General features: G+C 46.4%; 1 protein-coding gene across 1 annotated transcript in view; it reads right to left on the minus strand.

The window, feature by feature from the left end:
* Nucleotides 1-245: 245 nt before the first annotated feature.
* LOC138349757 (ficolin-2-like) overlaps nt 246-21,346 on the minus strand; it is a 110,269-nt gene continuing 89,168 nt past the window's right edge. Inside the window, exons 5-6 of the mRNA XM_069303750.1 lie at nt 5,444-5,640; nt 246-538 (exon numbers count right to left, since the gene is read on the minus strand). Of these exons, the coding sequence (XP_069159851.1) occupies nt 5,453-5,640 (188 nt within the window). The 3' untranslated portion in view covers nt 246-538; nt 5,444-5,452. The remainder of the gene's footprint in view (nt 539-5,443; nt 5,641-21,346) is intronic.

The raw sequence follows: 21,346 nt of genomic DNA on the forward strand, positions 1-21,346 counted from the left end.
GTCACGGATCACCACCTTGTCCCTGGGGCTGGTCACGGGTCACCTCCTGGTCCCTGGGGCTGGTCACGGGTCACCTCCTGGTCCCTGGGGCTGGTCACGGGTCACCTCCTGGTCCCTGGTGCTGGTCACGGATCACCACCTGGTCCCTGGGGCTGGTCACGGGTCACCTCCTGGTCCCTGGTGCTGGTCACGGATCACCACCTTGTCCCTGGGGCTGGTCACGGGTCACCTCCTGGTTCCTGGGGCTGGTCACGGGTCACCACCTGGTCCCTGGGGCTGGTCACGGGTCACCTCCTGGTCCCTGGTGCTGGTCACGGATCACCACCTGGTCCCTGGGGCTGGTCACGGGTCACCTCCTGGTCCCTGGGGCTTGTCACGGGTCACCTCCTGGTTCCTGGGGCTGGTCACGGGTCACCACCTGGTCCCTGGGGCTGGTCACGGGTCACCTCCTGGTCCCTGGGGCTGGTCACGGGTCACCACCTGGTCCCTGGGGCTGGTCACGGGTCACCACCTGGTCCCTGGGGCTGGTCACTCCATACTGCAAATGTATACACCAAAATGTTACATATTTAAACAGGTTAATATTTACAGTTTACTGTATAACTACGAGAGTCAAAATTACAATAATCAGCAACAAGAACAAGAACTGAAGAAATCAAAAGTTTACATAATTGACAATTAGCTTTGTCCAATTAAATTAATTTCGTTGTCAAATTTTGGAATAAAGAGAACTGAATAAGAAATATATAGACAACAATAAACAAATTGTCTGCCCGAAACGCTGCGCGTACTTGTGGCTTTACAAGAGTGCAATTACTCTACTATGCTATGTATTCTCACTCACCCAATGTTCCTTCTTGTATATATATAAATAAATAAATAAATAAATTAGTATAATGGCTAAATATAAGTCTCGTAAATCATTATTGCATAAATTATTCCATAAATAAAAGCCAGAAAACCTCCACCACAAATAAATACAACATAAAACAGCCAAGCAACACAAGTAAATATACAACTGAATACATTCCAGAACACAAAAGATATACAAAGATATAAACCCATTACCCCGGGGGGGGGGGGGGCTAGAATTATCACTAACAAAAGTGTTTATCAGCCCAGTTACACTGATACAAAATATTACAGGATCAAAAGTGTGAAAATTAATAATTTATTTCATTATTCATAATCAGTGACATTTAAATATCGGTGATATAAAATATTAAAACATTAAGTAATTGAATAAAGTAAATGAGAAATGACTGAAGTAAAGTGATATATTACAAAACTATGTGACGCCTACACGACCCTCCAGGAGCACTTCCTGCCACCCTGGCAGACAACACCTTCGGTCATGACCCACCAGGAGCACTTCCTGCCACCCTGGCAGACAACACCTTCGGTCATGACCCTCCAGGAGCACTTCCTGCCACCCTGGCAGACAACACCTTCGGTCATGACCCACCAGGAGCACTTCCTGCCACCCTGGCAGACAACACCTTCGGTCATGACCCATCCAGGAGCACTTCCTGCCACCCTGGCAGACAACACCTTCGGTCATGACCCACCAGGAGCACTTCCTGCCACCCTGGCAGACAACACCTTCGGTCATGACCCACCAGGAGCACTTCCTGCCACCCTGGCAGACAACACCTTCGGTCATGACCCACCAGGAGCACTTCCTGCCCCCCTGGCAGACAACACCTTCGGTCACGACCCTCCAGGAGCACTTCCTGCCACCCTGGCAGACAACACCTTCGGTCATGACCCACCAGGAGCACTTCCTGCCACCCTGGCAGACACCACCTTCAGTAATGACCCACCAGGAGCACTTCCTGCCACCCTGGCAGACAACACCTTCGGTCATGACCCTCCAGGAGCACTTCCTGCCACCCTGGCAGACAACACCTTCGGTCATGACCCACCAGGAGCACTTCCTGCCACCCTGTCAGACAACACCTTCGGTCATGACCCACCAGGAGCACTTCCTGCCACCCTGGCAGACAACACCTTCGGTCATGACCCACCAGGAGCACTTCCTGCCACCCTGGCAGACAACACCTTCGGTCATGACCCTCCAGGAGCACTTCCTGCCACCCTGGCAGAAAACACCTTCGGTCATGACCCACCAGGAGCACTTCCTGCCACCCTGGCAGACAACACCTTCGGTCATGACCCTCCAGGAGCACTTCCTGCCACCCTGGCAGACAACACCTTCGGTCATGACCCACCAGGAGCACTTCCTGCCACCCTGGCAGACAACACCTTCGGTCATGACCCACCAGGAGCACTTCCTGCCACCCTGGCAGACAACACCTTCGGTCATGACCCTCCAGGAGCACTTCCTGCCACCCTGGCAGACAACACCTTCGGTCATGACCCACCAGGAGCACTTCCTGCCACCCTGGCAGACAACACCTTCGGTCATGACCCTCCAGGAGCACTTCCTGCCACCCTGGCAGACAACACCTTCGGTCATGACCCACCAGGAGCACTTCCTGCCACCCTGGCAGACAACACCTTCGGTCATGACCCACCAGGAGCACTTCCTGCCACCCTGGCAGACAACACCTTCGGTCATGACCCACCAGGAGCACTTCCTGCCACCCTGGCAGACAACACCTTCGGTCATGTCCCACCAGGAGCACTTCCTGCCACCCTGGCAGACAACACCTTCGGTCACCATGACGCCTACATGTCCCACAACCACCACAAGTACCAGCTCACCACAACCACCACAAGTACCAGCTCACCACAACCACCACAAGTACCAGCTCACCACAACCACCACAAGTACCAGCTCACCACAACCACCACAAGTACCAGCTCACCACAACCACCACAAGTACCAGCTCACCACAACCACCACAAGTACCAGCTCACCACAACCACCACAAGTACCAGCTCACCACAACCACCACAAGTACCAGCTCACCACAACCACCACAAGTACCAGCTCACCACAACCACCACAAGTACCAGCTCACCACAACCACCACCAGTACCAGCTCACCACAACCACCACAAGTACCAGCTCACCACAACCACCACCAGTACCAGCTCACCACAACCACCACCAGTACCAGCTCACCACAACCACCACAAGTACCAGCTCACCACAACCACCACCAGTACCAGTTCACCACTACCAGTAGCATCAGGTAAGTCAGGTACCATTAAGAAGGTTTAAATGCGGAGAATTAAGAGCTGAAGCTGCCACGTCAGTCACTAATAGTTCAGCCCTAGTAGGTAATGGACTAATAGGTAAGCCCTAGTAGGTAATGGACTAATAGGTAAGCACTAGTAGGTAAGGCAGTAATAGGTAAACAGTAGTAGGTAAAGCACAAATAGTTAAGCACTAGAAGGTAAAACACTAATAGGTAAGCACTAGTACATAAGGCACTAATAGGTAAGCACTAGTAGGTATGACACTAATAGGTAGTCACGAGTAGGTTACTAATATTTAGTCATTAGTAGTCAGTAATAGGTAATGCTCTAATTGGTAAGACAGTGATAGGTAAATCAGTAATGTGTACGGCTGTAATAGGAAGGGCAGTAGCCATAAAGGGCATAAGTAGATAAGGTAGTTATAGTTTAATCACTAATTGGAAAGGCACAAGTAGGTATGGCAGCAATAGGCATGGCGCTAATAGGGAAGGTATTAATAGGCAAGATAGTAATATGTAAGGCAGTAATAGGTATGGAAGTAATAGTTAACACAGTAGTAGGTATAGCAGTAATAGCTAGCCGCTAATAGGCAAAGCAGTAATAGGTAAGGCTGTAATAGGCAAGACACTAATAGACAAGTCAGTAATAGGTATGGCAGTAATAATGATGGCGCTAATAGGCAAGACAGTAATAGGCAAGGCAGTAATAGGCCAAGCAGTAATAGGCAAGGCAGTAATAGGTAAGGCAGCAATAGGCTTGGCGCTTATAGCAAGGCAGTATTAGGTGAGGAATGACATGTAATGCAGTAATAGGCAAGGCAGTAATAGTCAAGGCGGTAATAGGCCAGGCAGTAATAGGCCAGGCAGTAATAGACAAGGCAGTAATAGACAAGGCAGTAATAGACAAGGCAGTAACAGGCAAGGCAGTAATAGACAAGGCAGTAATAGACAAGGCAGTAACAGGCAAGGCAGTAATAGACAAGGCAGTAATAGGCAAGGCAGTAATAGACAAGGCAGTAATAGACAAGGCAGTAATAGACAAGGCAGTAATTGGCAAGGCAGTAACAGGCAAGGCAGTAATAGGCCAGGCAGTAATAGGCAAGGCAGTAATAGACAAGGCAGTAATAGGCAAGGCAGTAATAGACAAGGCAGTAACAGGCAAGGCAGTAATAGGCAAGGCAGTAATAGGTAAGGCAGTAACAGGCAAGGCAGTAATAGGCAAGGCAGTAATAGACAAGGCAGTAATAGACAAGGCCGTAATAGGCAAGGCAGTAATAGGTAAGGCAGTAATAGACAAGGCAGTAACAGGCAAGGCAGTAATAGGCAAGGCAGTAACAGGCAAGGCAGTAATAGGCATGGCAGTAATAGACAAGGCAGTAATAGACAAGGCCGTAATAGGCAAGGCAGTAATAGGTAAGGCAGTAATAGACAAGGCAGTAACAGGCAAGGCAGTAATAGGCAAGGCAGTAATAGGTAAGGCAGTAACAGGCAAGGCAGTAATAGGCAAGGCAGTAACAGGCAAGGCAGTAATAGGCAAGGCAGTAATAGACAAGGCAGTAATAGGCAAGGCAGTAATAGGTAAGGCAGTAACAGGCAAGGCAGTAATAGGCAAGGCAGTAATAGACAAGGCAGTAATAGGCAAGGCAGTAATAGACAAGGCAGTAATAGACAAGGCAGTAATAGGTAAGGCAGTAATAGGTAAGGCAGTAATAGACAAGGCAGTAATAGGCAAGGCAGTAATAGACAAGGCAGTAATAGACAAGGCAGTAATAGGTAAGGCAGTAATAGGCAAGACAGTAATAGGCCAGGCAGTAATAGGCAAGGCAGTAATAGGCAAGGCAGTAATAGGCAAGGCAGTAACAGGCAAGGCAATAATAGACAAGACGGTAATAGGCAAGGCGGTAATAGGCCAGGCAGTAATAGACAAGGCAGTAATAGACAAGGCAGTAATAGGCAAGGCAGTAATAGGCAAGGCAGTAATAGGCAAGGCAGTAACAGGCAAGGCAATAATAGACAAGACGGTAATAGGCAAGGCGGTAATAGGCCAGGCAGTAATAGACAAGGCAGTAATAGACAAGGCAGTAATAGGCAAGGCAGTAATAGACAAGGCAATAATAGACAAGACGGTAATAGGCCAGGCAGTAATAGACATGGCAGTAATAGGCAAGGCGGTAATAGGCCAGGCAGTAATAGACAAGGCAGTAATAGGCCAGGCAGTAATAGACAAGGCAGTAACAGGGAGGCACCACGCCCAGCTCACCAGCACATTATCTTACCAACAATCACTAGTGACAAGTTGGGAAGTTCTGGGGTCGTATCATCATTCGCATCTGCTGGAGATACACGTAGTCGCCTCTGTCACCTGGCGTCCAGTAATCTGTCCCCAGGAATCTATGGAAAGTCGTGGGAAAAACACGACTGCAGTGCTTGTACCACCACCCTCCTCGGTGGTCCACATCCAGAGCACAGGACCCTGTGGAGGGAGCACCATACATAGGAATTACACAGTTTTGTGACATGTCCACATGTTTACATACCTGCACACACACGCACACACCACCAAGCGGACAACACTCGAAGATCGTAGTCCAAATTGCCCCGAGTTTGGTTCCCGGCCGAGGCAGAAACAAGTGGACAAAGTTTCTTTCACCTGATGCACTTGTCCACAAAGAAATAAATAGGTACCCAGGGAGTTGGACAGCTGCTACGGGTGCATCCTGGGAATGTGTGTGTGTGTGTGTGTGTGTGTGTGTGTGTGTGTGTGTGTGTGTGTGTGTGTGTGTGTGTGTGTGTGTGTGTGTGTGTGTGTGTGTGTGTGTGTGTGTGTGTAAGAGAGACATATATGTAGCAGATATGATAGAGGGAAAATAGGTAGAAAATCGGTTCATTAGACAATCGACGGTTAGAGAGGCGGATCCCAAAATCTAACACTTCAGCCCTGCAGGCACATATAGTAAATGAACACACACACACACGCACACTGGCACTCAAACAATAACATACATTTAAACATAAACATTCACATGGACGCACACAGGCTTTCAAACAATAACATACACGTACACAAAAAACACACGTTGGACGTACACAGGCACTCAAACAATAACATACACGTACACAAAAAACACACGTTGGACGTACACAGGCACTCAAACAATAACATACACGTACACATAAACACATACATGCCTGCACATGGGCTCTCAAACAATAACATACACAATAATGGAGCCGGTGGCCGAGCGAACAGCACGCTGTGCACGTGATCCTGTAGTCCCGGGTTCGATCCCGGGCGCCGGCGAGAAACGATGGGCAGAGTTTCTTTCACCCTATGCCCCTGGTACCTAGCAGTAAATAGGTACGTGGGAGTTAGTCAGCTGTCACGGGCTGCTTCCTGGTGTGTGTGTGTGTGAGGTGAGAAAAAAAATAGTAGATGAAGGAGAAACAGTTCATTAACAGTTGAGAGGCTGGCCAAAAAAGCAGAGCTCAACCCCAGCAAACACCCTTCCTCTCTCGCCTTCACCCCCTCCCCCTCTCTCGCTTCCTCCCCCACCCCCCTACATCGTCCTCCTCCCTCCCGAAATCGCCCTCTCCCCCTCTCTCGCCCTATTTCCTCCTCCCCCCTCTCTTTCTTGCTCTTTCTCTTGCTCCCTCTCTCTTGCTCTCTCTCCCACTTACTCTCTGTCTCTTTTGCTCTCTCTCTCTCTCTCACTTACTCTCTGTCTCTTCTCTCTCTCTCTCTCTCTCTCTCTCTCTCTCTCTCTCTCTCTCTCTCTCTCTCTCTCTCTCTGTCTCTCTCTCTCTCTCTCTCTCTCTCTCTCTCTCTCTCTCTCTCTCTCTCTCTCTCTATCTCTCTCTCTCTCTCTCTGTCTCTGTCTCTCTCTCTCTCTCTCTCTCTCTCTCTCTCTCTCTCTCTCTCTCTCTCTCTCTCTCTCTCTCTCTCTCTCTCTCTCTCTCTCTCTCCTCTCTCCTCTCTCCTCTCTCTCCTCTCTCTCCTCTCTCCTCTCTCTCTCCTCTCTCTCTCTCTCTCTCTCTCTCTCTCTCTCTCTCTCTCTCTCTCTCTCTCTCTCTTCTCTCTCTTCTCTCTCTCTCTCTCTCTCTCTCTCTCTCTCTCTCTCTCTCTCTCTCTCTCTCTCTCTCTCTCTCTCTCTTCTCTCTCTTCTCTCTCTTCTCTCTCTCTCTCTCTCTCTCTCTCTCTCTCTCTCTCTCTCTCTCTCTCTCTCTCTCTCTCTCTCTCTCTCTCTTTCTCTCTCTCTCTCTTTCTTTCTCTCTCTCTCTCTCACCCTTTTAGAGAGCAGCTTCTCATCCCCTTCACATAATTCCACCCACTCTCTCTCAGCCCCCCCCCCCTCTCTCACCCTCTCTCACTCTATCCCTCTCTGCCCCCTCCTGGCAAACCGTAGCATGACACAGTAGGAAAGGCACAAACATGGCAGCGAGAAGCACTAAGGGCACAGGGAAATTTCAATGTGACCAAATGAAGGAAATGTTTGCTCAAGTTTGCTCAAGTTCAAGTATCAGGAGGGAGATGCAGGAAATGAAGAATAAAATAAGCAACCTGGAAAGCGAGCTAACAGCATCAAAGGAGGAGATTAAAACCCACACAGAGAACAGTACTGAGGCTGAGAATCAGATAATCCTCCAAAGAGAAGATGGAAATGGTGCATTGGAAGGAAATATAATTGCACAAGCAACATTTGCAGAATGGCTTAGAGAAAGTGAGAGTAATGTCCACAGTGATGGAGGTAGTTATGAAAGCAGCCACCTCACAGGAAGCAGGAAGGTCCACTAGTCAGCTTCTGGAAAGAAAAAGATCAGTGGTAGCTGTGGGAATTAAAGAGCATGAAGACTCCAATAGGACAGAATGGAATGATATGGACAGAGCGGCAGTGAATGAAATGCTAAAGGGGCTGGAGATGGAAGGCACTGAACATAGCATTGAGAAGGTTTTCAGGTTAGGTTGGTACAACATGAACAGAGACTGCATGATAAAGATAGTGTTTGCAAATGAGACCACAGAGGAGAAAATTCTATCAAGGAAGAGCCACCTGAAATATGTGGGAGAATTAAAAAAAAATATTCCTCCAAAGGCACATGACGAAGGAGGAGAGAGCCATGGCGACAGAAGCAAGGAAGAAGAGCAGGGTGAGAGGAGAAAACCAGGAAATCACAGCCCTCAACAACATCCACAGATGTGAAGGGGAAACCCACAACCAGCAACTCAGAAACACCAGAGGGGAGGGCAACTCCACCACCCTCCTCTGCATAGAATCCCCACTACACTGAACCCTCCTTGCCCTCACTCAAATGCTCAGCCAGCCCTTCCTCCTCCCTCACCACATTTGCACCCTGCTACCCCTCCCCTACTCCCATCAATTTCCCCCCTCCCCCCTCTTCATCCCATACCCTCCCTGTCCCCCCCCCTTCACTTGATCCCCCACCCCTTATCCCAGTATCCTCTGAGATGCTGTTATCCACCTCACAAATCCCAACAAGTATGGAACAGCTTCCTCCATCAGCAGAACGCTCACCAAGAAGAGGACACGAGATGGAACAGAAGAAAGTGAGTCTCAAGGCAATATACACTAACATAGATGGTATTACAAATTAAACAAATGAGCTTGGAGAATTGGTACTAGAAGAAGACCAAGACATAATAGCACTCACAGAGACAAAGCTAACGAAAACCATAACAAATGCAGTGTTTTCATAGGACTACTGTGTTGTAAGGAAAGATAGAGCGGGAAGAGGAAGTGGAGGTGTAGTACTGCTGGTAAGAAAGGCTGGAAGTTTGAGGAGATGGTTATTCAGGGCTGTGAAGGTTTCAGTGACTACATAACAGGTACTATAACAATTGGAGGACAAAAAATTATAGTCGTAGTCTTATATAACCCACCACCAAATGACAGAAGACCCAGACAGGAATATGATAGAAACAATATTGCCACCATTAACATAAGAGAGAGAGCAGCTTCTGTCGCTAGCAGGAATGGATCTAAACTACTAATCATGAGAGACTTCAACCACGGGAAGATACATTTGGAGAACAGAGAACCCACATGGAGGACCAGACACATGGAGAGCTAAGCTGCTGAACATGACAACAAGAAACTTTCTCAGCCAACACAGCAAGGGATCAACAAGAATGAGAGGAGGGGATGAACCAGCCATGCTTGATCTGATATTTACCCCAAATGAGTGGGATATAGAGGGAGGTTAAGTTGGAAGCCCCCTTAGGAATGAGTGATTAGTGTATTGATTTTGAGTACCTGGTAGAGCTAGGATTTATCTCCCACATAAAAGAACTATAAAACAAAATGCTTGCATACCGAAAGGGAAAGTATGAAGGGATGAGAAGCTTCCTAAGGCATATACCATGGGACACAGTCCTGAGAGCTAAGTCTGTACAAGACATGATAGACTGTGTCACTCAAAAATGTCAGGAGGCAGTAAACAGGTTTATCCCGGCCCAAAAGGAAAAATCCGAGAAGCAAAAGAAGAATCCATGGTTTAATAGGGTATGTATGGAAGCAAAGGAAGTGAACAAAAAGGCGTGGAAGAACTTCCGAAATAACAAAACACCGGAAAGCAGAGAGAGATACCAGAGAACCAAGAATGAGTATGTTAAAGTGAGAAGAGAAGCAGAGAAAAATTATGAAAATTATATAGGAAACAAAGCCAAGACCGTACCAGAGCTACTCCACAGTCACATCAGGTGGAAAACAACAGTGAAAGAATGATGGGGCTTATCCTTGTCACAGTAGCATACCCGAGAAAGCAGGCCCTGATTGAAGTATCGGAGTTGTGCAGTGGTTAAGAAGAGTAACTATCGAGACTTTCTGGAAGGGGACGCCCTAATGGATTCTCGTTGTCTTGCTCGCCAGGCAGCTTCCATCTCTGAAGTCAGTGGTTCCATAGCTACTGACACTGTGCTGCACTCTCATTCTCTCACCAGAATAAGAGTTAAGGTTCAGGGAGTGCCTGAGTTATCAGATGTCATTGCGGAAAGTGATACGTGTAAAGTGAACGGCCCGTTTGTTAAACCCTCCTGGCACACAGTGCAGGATGGTACCATTATACTGTATATTGCAAACGCTAGTAACGCCAACATCCATCTCCAGTCTGGCACCCACGTTGTAAATTTTGCCCATTACTCGTTACTGGTGCGAGTGATGAATGATGTCTCCGTTGAACATACTGTTTGTACTTGCCAGAGGTGCAAGTGCAACACCTTAGTCCAACTGACTTCCCTGACTCTGTTGTTAAGCTTTTGGAAATTTTGAACAAGAATAGAGCCGTTGTTGCTCTACCAGAAGACAAATTAGGTCTTACTCCTCTTATTGCACATAAAATTCCCATTGAGAAAGGAACTATGCCTATTTATGTACCAGCATATCGTTTACTCAATTCTCAGAGAGCAGAAGCTGATAGACTCATAGAGGAAATGTTACAGAGTAATGTAATTGAGTTGAGTAATTAACCATGGAATGTCCCATTGATTCTTGTACCAAAGCGAGATGGTACCTGGAGACCTGTAATCGATTATCAGAAGCTTAACAGAGTAACTATACATGATCGTTTCCCACTTCCAGTCCTAAATGATTTATTGCAAAGTATAGGTCGGAACAAAGTATTCTCGACATTAGATTTGTTGCAGGGATTCTGGCAGATCCCTCTTGATGAGGAAAGTAAATAGTTGACAGCCTTTAGTACTCCCAATGGTCATTTTCATTTCAAAGGAATGCCATTTGTTTTGTGGAGTAGTCCAATATTCTTTTCACGGCTCATGACGAATCTATTTCGTAGATTGATAGGAAGTACTCTTCTAGTTTACCTTGATGATCTCATAATCATGTCTCAAGATGTTCAGACTCATTTCCAGAACCTTGAAAAAGTACTTGCAAAGCTTGCAGAAGCTAATTTAAAAAAAAAACTCGCAAAATGTTCCTTTTTAAAGGAGAAGATTAATTTCCTAGGTCATACAGTTACACCTTTAGGCATTACATTGAATGAATAAAAAATTATTGCTGCCTGTGATTTTCCAACGCCTCGTACCGCAGAAGCCGTAAGACAGTTCACAGGTCTTGTAAGATTTTGTCGTTCGTTTATTGCTGGATTCTCTATTATAGCCGCTCCACTTTATAGGTTGCAAAAGAAAGATGAACTTTTTGTTAGGGATGAAGCCCAGGAACAGTCATTTAATTAAAGAACTCAAGGCAGCATTGATATCATCACCTGTCCTTAGGTTCCCAGATTGTTCTAAACCTTACAGATGCTAGTGACATTGGCTTAGGTGCTGCATTACTTCAAACTGATGGTCACAGAGATCACACAATAGCTTATGCAAGCTGTACACTATCTAAAGAAGAGAAAAGTTATATTGCAACAGAACGTGAAGCCTTATCAGTTGTTTGGGCTCTTGAACATTTCAGGGATGCAATTTATAATTACCCAGTTCATGTTCTTACAGATCACCAACCATTAATTCCTTTGTTCAAAAATAAGAATCACGTTGGAAAGTTTGCTAGATATTTGCTCACAATTCAAGAGTTCTATCCCACATTTGGTTATATTCCCGGAAAACAAAATATTGTTGCTGATGTACTTTCTCGACAAGTAGCTGTGATTCAGTTACATTACCCAGCATTAGATGCTACAGTAGTCGAGACGGAACAGAGACAAGACCCCATATGGGCACCCATCATTAAGTTTTAACTAAGCAAGACACTCGCCCAATTCATAAACCTCCAGCACCATTGAAAGAGTTAGTGATTTTAGACAATTTGCTGAGTAGAGTAGTAAAGCTAGGGACAGCCCCGAGGCAATGTTGTAAGTTAGTTGTTCCAGCCATCTTGGTACCAACTGTATTAAAATAAACCATGATGCTCCGGCAAGTGCACATCCAGGAAAGGATCGTACACTCCAACAAGGTCGATTAAAGCATTTTTAGCCAAAAATGGCTAAGGAGATTGCTCATTATGCTGACAGATGTTTAACCTGCTTACAGCACAAGGGACATATAGCAGGACCTAATCCAATTCATGTGTACCCAACGACTAAAGTTCCTTGGGAACGAGTATCGATGGATTTGTTGACAAATTTTGCGGAAACAGAAAAAGGGAACAAACACTTGCTTGTAATGGTTGATAGTTTTTCACAGTATTGGGAACTAGTTCCTCTCCCGAACAAAACCGTAGAAACTGTAGCCAGTGCATTCCATGAGCAAATAATTTGTAGATATAGTATGCCTAAAGTAATCCTTTCAAATAATGGTCCAGAATTCAGTAATAGCATTTTAATTAGCTTCTGTGATTTATATAACATTAAAAAATGTAGTATTATGCCATATAACCCAACAAGTAATGGGTTAGCCGAGCGTACTAACAGCAAAGTGTTAGATGACTTGAGAGTCACGTTGAATTTTGATAACTGCAATATGGATGAGTTTATACCCTTAATTCAGTGTGCCATAAACTCTTCGATTAATATTTCTATAGGTGATACTCCTCAGACTTTTCTTAATGGTACAGATAAGATCCTTCCTAATGAATTGATTAATGTACCTCCTACTCCTTTATATAATGTAGATGATTTTGTTCAAGTGAAGCGTAGACAAATGCAACTAGCTTTTAAGAAAATAAGAGTTCACTTGAGCAAGGAATGCAAGAGCTAAAGCCAATAAGATTACTGTTGGATCTGTAGTAATGGTACTTAACCAACACAGGTCTGGCCCTATGCACAAGTTAACTACAAAATTTTTGGGTCCATACAAGGTAATCGAGCTTATCAAAGATAACAAGTACAGTCTTAAGAATTTGTTAACAGGAGAATATATAAATGAACATTTAGACCCCATGAAGCTAGCCAAAATGACTGTTGACGAGACTGATGAAGAAGATGACAATAAACTATCCCAGACAGATTCTTCAATTGGGACACCACCTCCTGTGGTTGACAGACCACTTGATATACAGCCACCCTATACTAGCACCTATAATCTTAGAAATAGGCCTTTCGTTTCAACCATGCACTCACCATGGAGCCGGTCGGCCGAGCGGACAGCACGCTGGACTTGTGATCCTGTGGTCCCGGGTTCGATCCCAGGCGCCAGCGAGAAACAATGGGCAGAGTTTCTTTCACCCTATGCCCCTGTTACCTAGCAGTAAACTAGGTACCTGGGTGTTAGTCAGCTGTCACAGGCTGCTTCCTGGGGGTGGAGGCCTGGTCGAGGACCGGACCGCAGGGACACTAAAGCCCCGAAATCATCACAAGATAACCACATGTTCATTGGCTAGATGTTAATGAGTTTACCTCTCAAGATGAAAGTTTGTCACATGCAGCTTCATCTGTTCCTGACCTTCAGTCAGAGCCAGAGTTGTATAATACTTTGGAAGAACTAGGTGTAGATATCCACAGAATTTATAATTAAGTGCATTCTGCAGTTATTCTGTTTTGTTTAACAAAATTCACTTCACAGTATTTCTACCCCATGTGTCCTATTATTACCACTATATATATATATTTTTTTGATGACATGTACTGTAAAAATAGAAAGGGCACAGTAGTCTTAACAATGGCACCCGAGTTATGACAAAATAAACTCGAAATAACTTCTTTATAATATATATATATATAACTGAAAACTCACACCCCAGAAGTGACTCGAACCCATACTCCCAGAAGCAACGCAACTGGTATGTACAAGACGCCTTAATCCACTTGATCATCACGACCGGACATAATGAGGTGATAGCCGAGGCTATTTGAACCACCCCACCGCCGGCACTCGGATAGTTATCTTGGGCATAGCATTTTACCAAATCACCTCATTCTTAGGGGCACACGTGAGGAACACAAATGCGAACAAGCCAGAATGGTCCCCTGGACAATATGCAACTGAAAACTCACACCCCAGAAGTGACTCGAACCCATACTCCCAGAAGCAACGCAACTGGTATGTACAAGACGCCTTAATCCACTTGACCATCACGACCGGACATAATGAGGTGATAGCCGAGGCTATTTGAACCACCCCACCGCCGGCACTCGGATAGTTATCTTGGGCATAGCATTTTACCAAATCACCTCATTCTTAGGGGCACACGTGAGGAACACAAATGCGAACAAGCCAGAATGGTCCCCTGGACAATATGCAACTGAAAACTCACACCCCAGAAGTGACTCGAACCCATACTCCCAGAAGCAACGCAACTGGTATGTACAAGACGCCTTAATCCACTTGACCATCACGACCGGACATAATGAGGTGATAGCCGAGGCTATTTGAACCACCCCACCGCCGGCACTCGGATAGTTATCTTGGGCATAGCATTTTACCAAATCACCTCATTCTTAGGGGCACACGTGAGGAACACAAATGCGAACAAGCCAGAATGGTCCCCTGGACAATATGCAACTGAAAACTCACACCCCAGAAGTGACTCGAACCCATACTCCCAGAAGCAACGCAACTGGTATGTACAAGACGCCTTAATCCACTTGACCATCACGACCGGACATAATGAGGTGATAGCCGAGGCTATTTGAACCACCCCACCGCCGGCACTCGGATAGTTATCTTGGGCATAGCATTTTACCAAATCACCTCATTCTTAGGGGCACACGTGAGGAACACAAATGCGAACAAGCCAGAATGGTCCCCTGGACAATATGCAACTGAAAACTCACACCCCAGAAGTGACTCGAACCCATACTCCCAGAAGCAACGCAACTGGTATGTACAAGACGCCTTAATCCACTTGACCATCACGACCGGACATAATGAGGTGATAGCCGAGGCTATTTGAACCACCCCACCGCCGGCACTCGGATAGTTATCTTGGGCATAGCATTTTACCAAATCACCTCATTCTTAGGGGCACACGTGAGGAACACAAATGCGAACAAGCCAGAATGGTCCCCTGGACAATATGCAACTGAAAACTCACACCCCAGAAGTGACTCGAACCCATACTCCCAGAAGCAACGCAACTGGTATGTACAAGACGCCTTAATCCACTTGACCATCACGACCGGACATAATGAGGTGATAGCCGAGGCTATTTGAACCACCCCACCGCCGGCACTCGGATAGTTATCTTGGGCATAGCATTTTACCAAATCACCTCATTCTTAGGGGCACACGTGAGGAACACAAATGCGAACAAGCCAGAATGGTCCCCTGGACAATATGCAACTGAAAACTCACACCCCAGAAGTGACTCGAACCCATACTCCCAGAAGCAACGCAACTGGTATGTACAAGACGCCTTAATCCACTTGACCATCACGACCGGACATAATGAGGTGATAGCCGAGGCTATTTGAACCACCCCACCGCCGGCACTCGGATAGTTATCTTGGGCATAGCATTTTACCAAATCACCTCATTCTTAGGGGCACACGTGAGGAACACAAATGCGAACAAGCCAGAATGGTCCCCTGGACAATATGCAACTGAAAACTCACACCCCAGAAGTGACTCGAACCCATACTCCCAGAAGCAACGCAACTGGTATGTACAAGACGCCTTAATCCACTTGACCATCACGACCGGACATAATGAGGTGATAGCCGAGGCTATTTGAACCACCCCACCGCCGGCACTCGGATAGTTATCTTGGGCATAGCATTTTACCAAGTATAGGTTCGAGTATGGGTTCGAGTCACTTCTGGGGTGTGAGTTTTCAGTTGCATATTGTCCAGGGGACCATTCTGGCTTGTTCGCATTTGTGTTCCTCACGTGTGCCCCTAAGAATGAGGTGATTTGGTAAAATGCTATGCCCAAGATAACTATCCGAGTGCCGGCGGTGGGGTGGTTCAAATAGCCTCGGCTATCACCTCATTATGTCCGGTCGTGATGGTCAAGTGGATTAAGGCGTCTTGTACATACCAGTTGCGTTGCTTCTGGGAGTATGGGTTCGAGTCACTTCTGGGGTGTGAGTTTTCAGTTGCATATTGTCCAGGGGACCATTCTGGCTTGTTCGCATTTGTGTTCCTCACGTGTGCCCCTAAGAATGAGGTGATTTGGTAAAATGCTATGCCCAAGATAACTATCCGAGTGCCGGCGGTGGGGTGGTTCAAATAGCCTCGGCTATCACCTCATTATGTCCGGTCGTGATGGTCAAGTGGATTAAGGCGTCTTGTACATACCAGTTGCGTTGCTTCTGGGAGTATGGGTTCGAGTCACTTCTGGGGTGTGAGTTTTCAGTTGCATATTGTCCAGGGGACCATTCTGGCTTGTTCGCATTTGTGTTCCTCACGTGTGCCCCTAAGAATGAGGTGATTTGGTAAAATGCTATGCCCAAGATAACTATCCGAGTGCCGGCGGTGGGGTGGTTCAAATAGCCTCGGCTATCACCTCATTATGTCCGGTCGTGATGGTCAAGTGGATTAAGGCGTCTTGTACATACCAGTTGCGTTGCTTCTGGGAGTATGGGTTCGAGTCACTTCTGGGGTGTGAGTTTTCAGTTGCATATTGTCCAGGGGACCATTCTGGCTTGTTCGCATTTGTGTTCCTCACGTGTGCCCCTAAGAATGAGGTGATTTGGTAAAATGCTATGCCCAAGATAACTATCCGAGTGCCGGCGGTGGGGTGGTTCAAATAGCCTCGGCTATCACCTCATTATGTCCGGTCGTGATGGTCAAGTGGATTAAGGCGTCTTGTACATACCAGTTGCGTTGCTTCTGGGAGTATGGGTTCGAGTCACTTCTGGGGTGTGAGTTTTCAGTTGCATATTGTCCAGGGGACCATTCTGGCTTGTTCGCATATATATATATATATATATATATATATATATATATATATATATATATATATATATATATATATATATATATTATAAAGAAGTTATTTCGAGTTTATTTTGTCATAACTCGGGTGCCATTGTTAAGATTACTGTGCCCTTTCTATTTTTACAGTACATGTCATCAAAAATTCCATTAATGTTCTAGCAACCACACTGAGACCAGTGATTCCTGACTGCTGTCATTCAGATGTTAGCCTTCTCGATCCAGTCCTTGTATATAGCTTGTAAATATATTGTACATAATTTTGTTTTCTGTTATCTAATCTTAAAATTCCTTTGTGGTTGTTAGGTTAGGACTTTTGTTCTATTAAAGCAGATAATTGTCTTTATTTTTCCAAGCACATGCCATTAACACATGTTAATAATTTTGTTTTAGGCACCACCTTGAATTGTATTGTTCATACCTGATACCTAGACATGTATATGTTCCTCATGCTCTTGTTCAGTTCAAGCATTGTCATCATGATTTTTTAGCTACTATGTTCTAATTTTTTTGTGCACATGCCGACTGTGTTAGGCATGCCGACACACCTGAGCTTCCTTTAACGTTTTTTATGCAATTTCTCAAGTAAGCCATTATTGAATACTTTTCAATATCATTGTAACTACCTATCTAGCCAGAGGTTGTCGACAAGGGACGTCGACTTGCTAGCGTGTCCGAGCGGGGTTAGTATTCAAATTGTATGACGGTTGGGGATAGCCAATCTCAAATCAAGTAAGCCTCTGACGTCATTCTTCACGGAGAGCTGGTACCAGTCGTTCTGGAGACCAGTCAGTATTCTCACAGACCCAAAGTAGGTAGGACCTCGGAGGCCAGTTATGTACTTGTTACCTTACATAATAAACTGCTGAAGTGACCATCTGTGTATTATCTATAATCCAACAAGCAATCATACATCCAAAAAGGTAACAAATAGATGTGGTGAAGGAAGACTCCACACACAGTTTCAAGTGTAGATATGATTGTGCCCAAAAGACTCAGGAACATGTACAATAGTTGATTGACTGGTGATAGGCGGGACCAGAGAGACAGAGCTCAACCTACACAAGCACAAATAGGTGAGTAAACACACACCCTTCCCCAACCACACCCCAACACCACACCCCACAAAAACACCCCACAACCGCTCCCTGCCACTTCCCCCAACCCTCCATTACCTGAAAATGACCGGACCCATAAAACTGAACCCAATCCACCCACCTATCCATGCTTTGCCACCCCCCCCCCCTGACCGCACCTGAACCTGCAATGCAACACACCCTCTTGCTCCCCCTACCACCCTTTAACCCGTGCTCATGACCTCCCACCAACACCTACCCTCCAACCCACAACCTGTTTTACACTCCATCCCTGCCCACACCAACTCCCAGACCCCCACCCACTCCCTGGCCCCCACCTACTCCTTGACCCTCAGCCACCCCCTGGCCCCCACCCACTCCTTGACCCTCAGCCACTCTCTGACCCTCATCCACTCCCTGACCCTCACCCACTCCCTGACTCTCACACACTCCCTGACCCTCATCCACTCCCAGATGCTCAACCACTCCCTGACTCTCACCCACACTCTGACCCCCACCCACTCTCCCTAAGAGTGGAAGAGGGAAGTGGCAGTAAGAGTGGAAGAGAGTGGTGACATTAAGAATAATAAAGGGTGGCAGTAAGAGTGGGATAGGGAAGTAGAAGTAAGAGTGAGAGAAGGAAGTTACAGAGAAAGTGGGAGAGGGAGGTGGCAGTAAGAGTGGGAAAGGGAGGTGGCGGTAAGAGTGGGAGAGGGAGGTGGCAGTAAGAGTAGGAGCGGGCAGTGGCAGTAAAAGTGGGAGTGGGAGGTAGAAGAAAGAGTGGGAGAAAGAAGTTTCAGTAAGAGTGGGAGAGGGAGGTGATAGTAAGGGTGGGAGAGGGAGGCGGCAGTAAGAGTGGGAGATGGAGGTTTAAGTAAGAGTATGAAAGACAGGTGACAGTAAGGGTGGGAGAGGGAGATGGCAGTAAGCTTGGGGGAGGGAGATGGAAGCACGAGTGGAAGAGGGAAGTGACGGTAAGAAAGGGAGACGGAGGTGGCAGTACGAGTTGGAGAGGAAGGTGACAGTAAGAGTGGGAGACGAAGGTGGCTGTAAGAGTTGGAGACGGAGGTGGCTGTAAGAGTGGAAGATGATGGTGGCACTAGGAGTGGTAGAGGGAGGTGGCAGTAAGTGTGGCAGATTGAGGTGACAGTATGTGTGGGAGAGGGAGGTGACAGTAAGAGTGGGAGAAGTTGGTTGCATAAGGAGTGGGAGGCAGAGGTGGCAGTAGGAGTGGGAGAGGGAGGTGGCAGTAAGAGTGGCAGCGGGAGGTGGCATAAAGAATGTGAAAGGGAGGTGGCAGTATGAGTGGGCGATGGAGGAGGCAGTAAGAGTGGGTGAGGGATATGGCAGTAAGAGTAGGAGAGTTTGGTGGCAGTAAGAGTGGTAGAGGGAGGTGGCAGTAAAAGTGGGAGAGGAATGTTGCAGTAAGAATGGCAGAGAGGGATGTGGCAGTAAGAGTTGGATAAGGAGATGGCTGTAAGAATAGGAGAGGAAGGTGGCAGTAAGTGTGGGAGAGGGAGGTGGCTGTAAGAGTTGGAGAGGGAGGTGTCAGTAAGAGTGTGAAAGAGCAGTGGTAGTAAGAGTGGGAGAGGTAGGTTACAGTATGAGTGGTAGAGGGAGGTGGCAGTAAGTGTTGGAGAGGGAGGTGGCAGTAAGAGTGGGAGAGGGAGGTGGCAGTTAAAGTTGGAGTGGGATGTGGGGGGTAAGAGTAGGAGAGGGAGGTGGCAGTTAGTTTGGGACAGGAATTTGGCAGTGAGAGAGGGAGGTGACAGTAAGAGTGTGAAAGAGAGGTGGCAGTAAGAGTGGAAGAGGGAGTTGGCAGAAAGAGTGGGAGACGGGAGGTGGCATTAAGAGTGGGAGAGGGAGGTGATAGTAAGTTTAGGAGAGGCAGCTGTCAGTAAGAGTGGGAGACGGAGGTGGCAGTTAGTGTGGGACAGGGAAGTTACAGTAAGAGCGGTAGAGGGAGGTGGAATAATGAGTGGGAGAGGGAGGTGGTAGTAAGAGTGGGAGAGGAAGGTGGCAATAAGAATGAGAGAGCGAGGTTACAGTAAGAGTGGGAACTGGAATTTACAGTTAGAGTGCAAAAGGGTGGTGGCAGTAAGAGTGAGAGAGGGAGATTACAGTAAGAGTGGGAGAGGGAGGTTACAATAAGAGTAGAAGAGGGAGGTGGCAGTTCGGGTGGGAGAGTGAGGTGGCAGTACGAGTGGGAGAGGGAGGTCGCAGTAGAAGTAGGAGATTGAGGTGGCAGTGGGAGGTGACTGTAGGAGAGGGAGGTTTCTGTAAGAGTAGGAGAGGGAGGTGACAGCAAGTGTGGGAGAGGGAGGTGACAGTAAGTGTGGGAGAGGGAGGTGACAGTAAGAGTGGGAGAGGGAGGCGGCAGTAAGAGTGAGAGAGGGAGGCGGCAGTAAGAGTGGGAGAGGGAGATGGCAGTAAGAGTGGGGGAGGTTGGTGGCAGTAAGCCACCAACTAGTATATACTAGTAAATTCTTTTACTTGCGGCTGTCAGCAGGCTGCCCATATTATAGCCGAAAACTCATTAATTTTTATCAACATTTCTATTAATACTTCACGTATTATAGCATGTATTATATATATATATAGTGTGTATATATTATAGCATGTATTGTAGCATTAGTGGGACATACCTCACTTCGAGGTGAGAATTTTTAGGTCCCCTGGAGCGACTGCTCACAATTTTTATTACAATTCAATATTAACACCTGTGTTAGAATGGCCTCACCATCTAACCATAATTTATTTAGGTGGTAACAATATCCATCCTACTCGCCAACCAGCTGAAATAATTAATCACTTGAAAACTATTATCTGTTCATTCAAACAAATTAGCAACTCTGTGGTATTCACTTTGGTTGACCCTCACCAACTAAGAAGTGATAACCGTTGGGGAGTGATTCCCGAATATTACCTGCGTTCTGCTAAATACATAAATTTTCGGCTTTGAAAAAGAGTAAGATTGGAAGCCACTTATATTCATTTTTCAGCCAGACCATATCGACAGAGCTTGGCCTCAGATGGTGTACATCTGTCCGGAGAGTCCAGGACTCATGTGGTCAATAAATTAGTCAATACAATTATTCATCACAAACGGTTGTGGTTAGCAAGTCAAATTTAGTGTATATACTAAATTTTTCACTTGTGTTTCTAAGTGCACATATTATATATAATTTATATATATATAAAATAGCACAATATATCCATATTACTGCACCATTGCTTACATATATGCCAACCTTTTATCGGGTAGGATATTTTTAGACTGTAATTGTACTGAGGAGTGTACAAGTGCAGCCT

Source organism: Procambarus clarkii, chromosome 50 (genome assembly GCF_040958095.1).
Source record: "Procambarus clarkii isolate CNS0578487 chromosome 50, FALCON_Pclarkii_2.0, whole genome shotgun sequence".
NCBI classification, from domain to species: domain Eukaryota; kingdom Metazoa; phylum Arthropoda; class Malacostraca; order Decapoda; family Cambaridae; genus Procambarus; species Procambarus clarkii.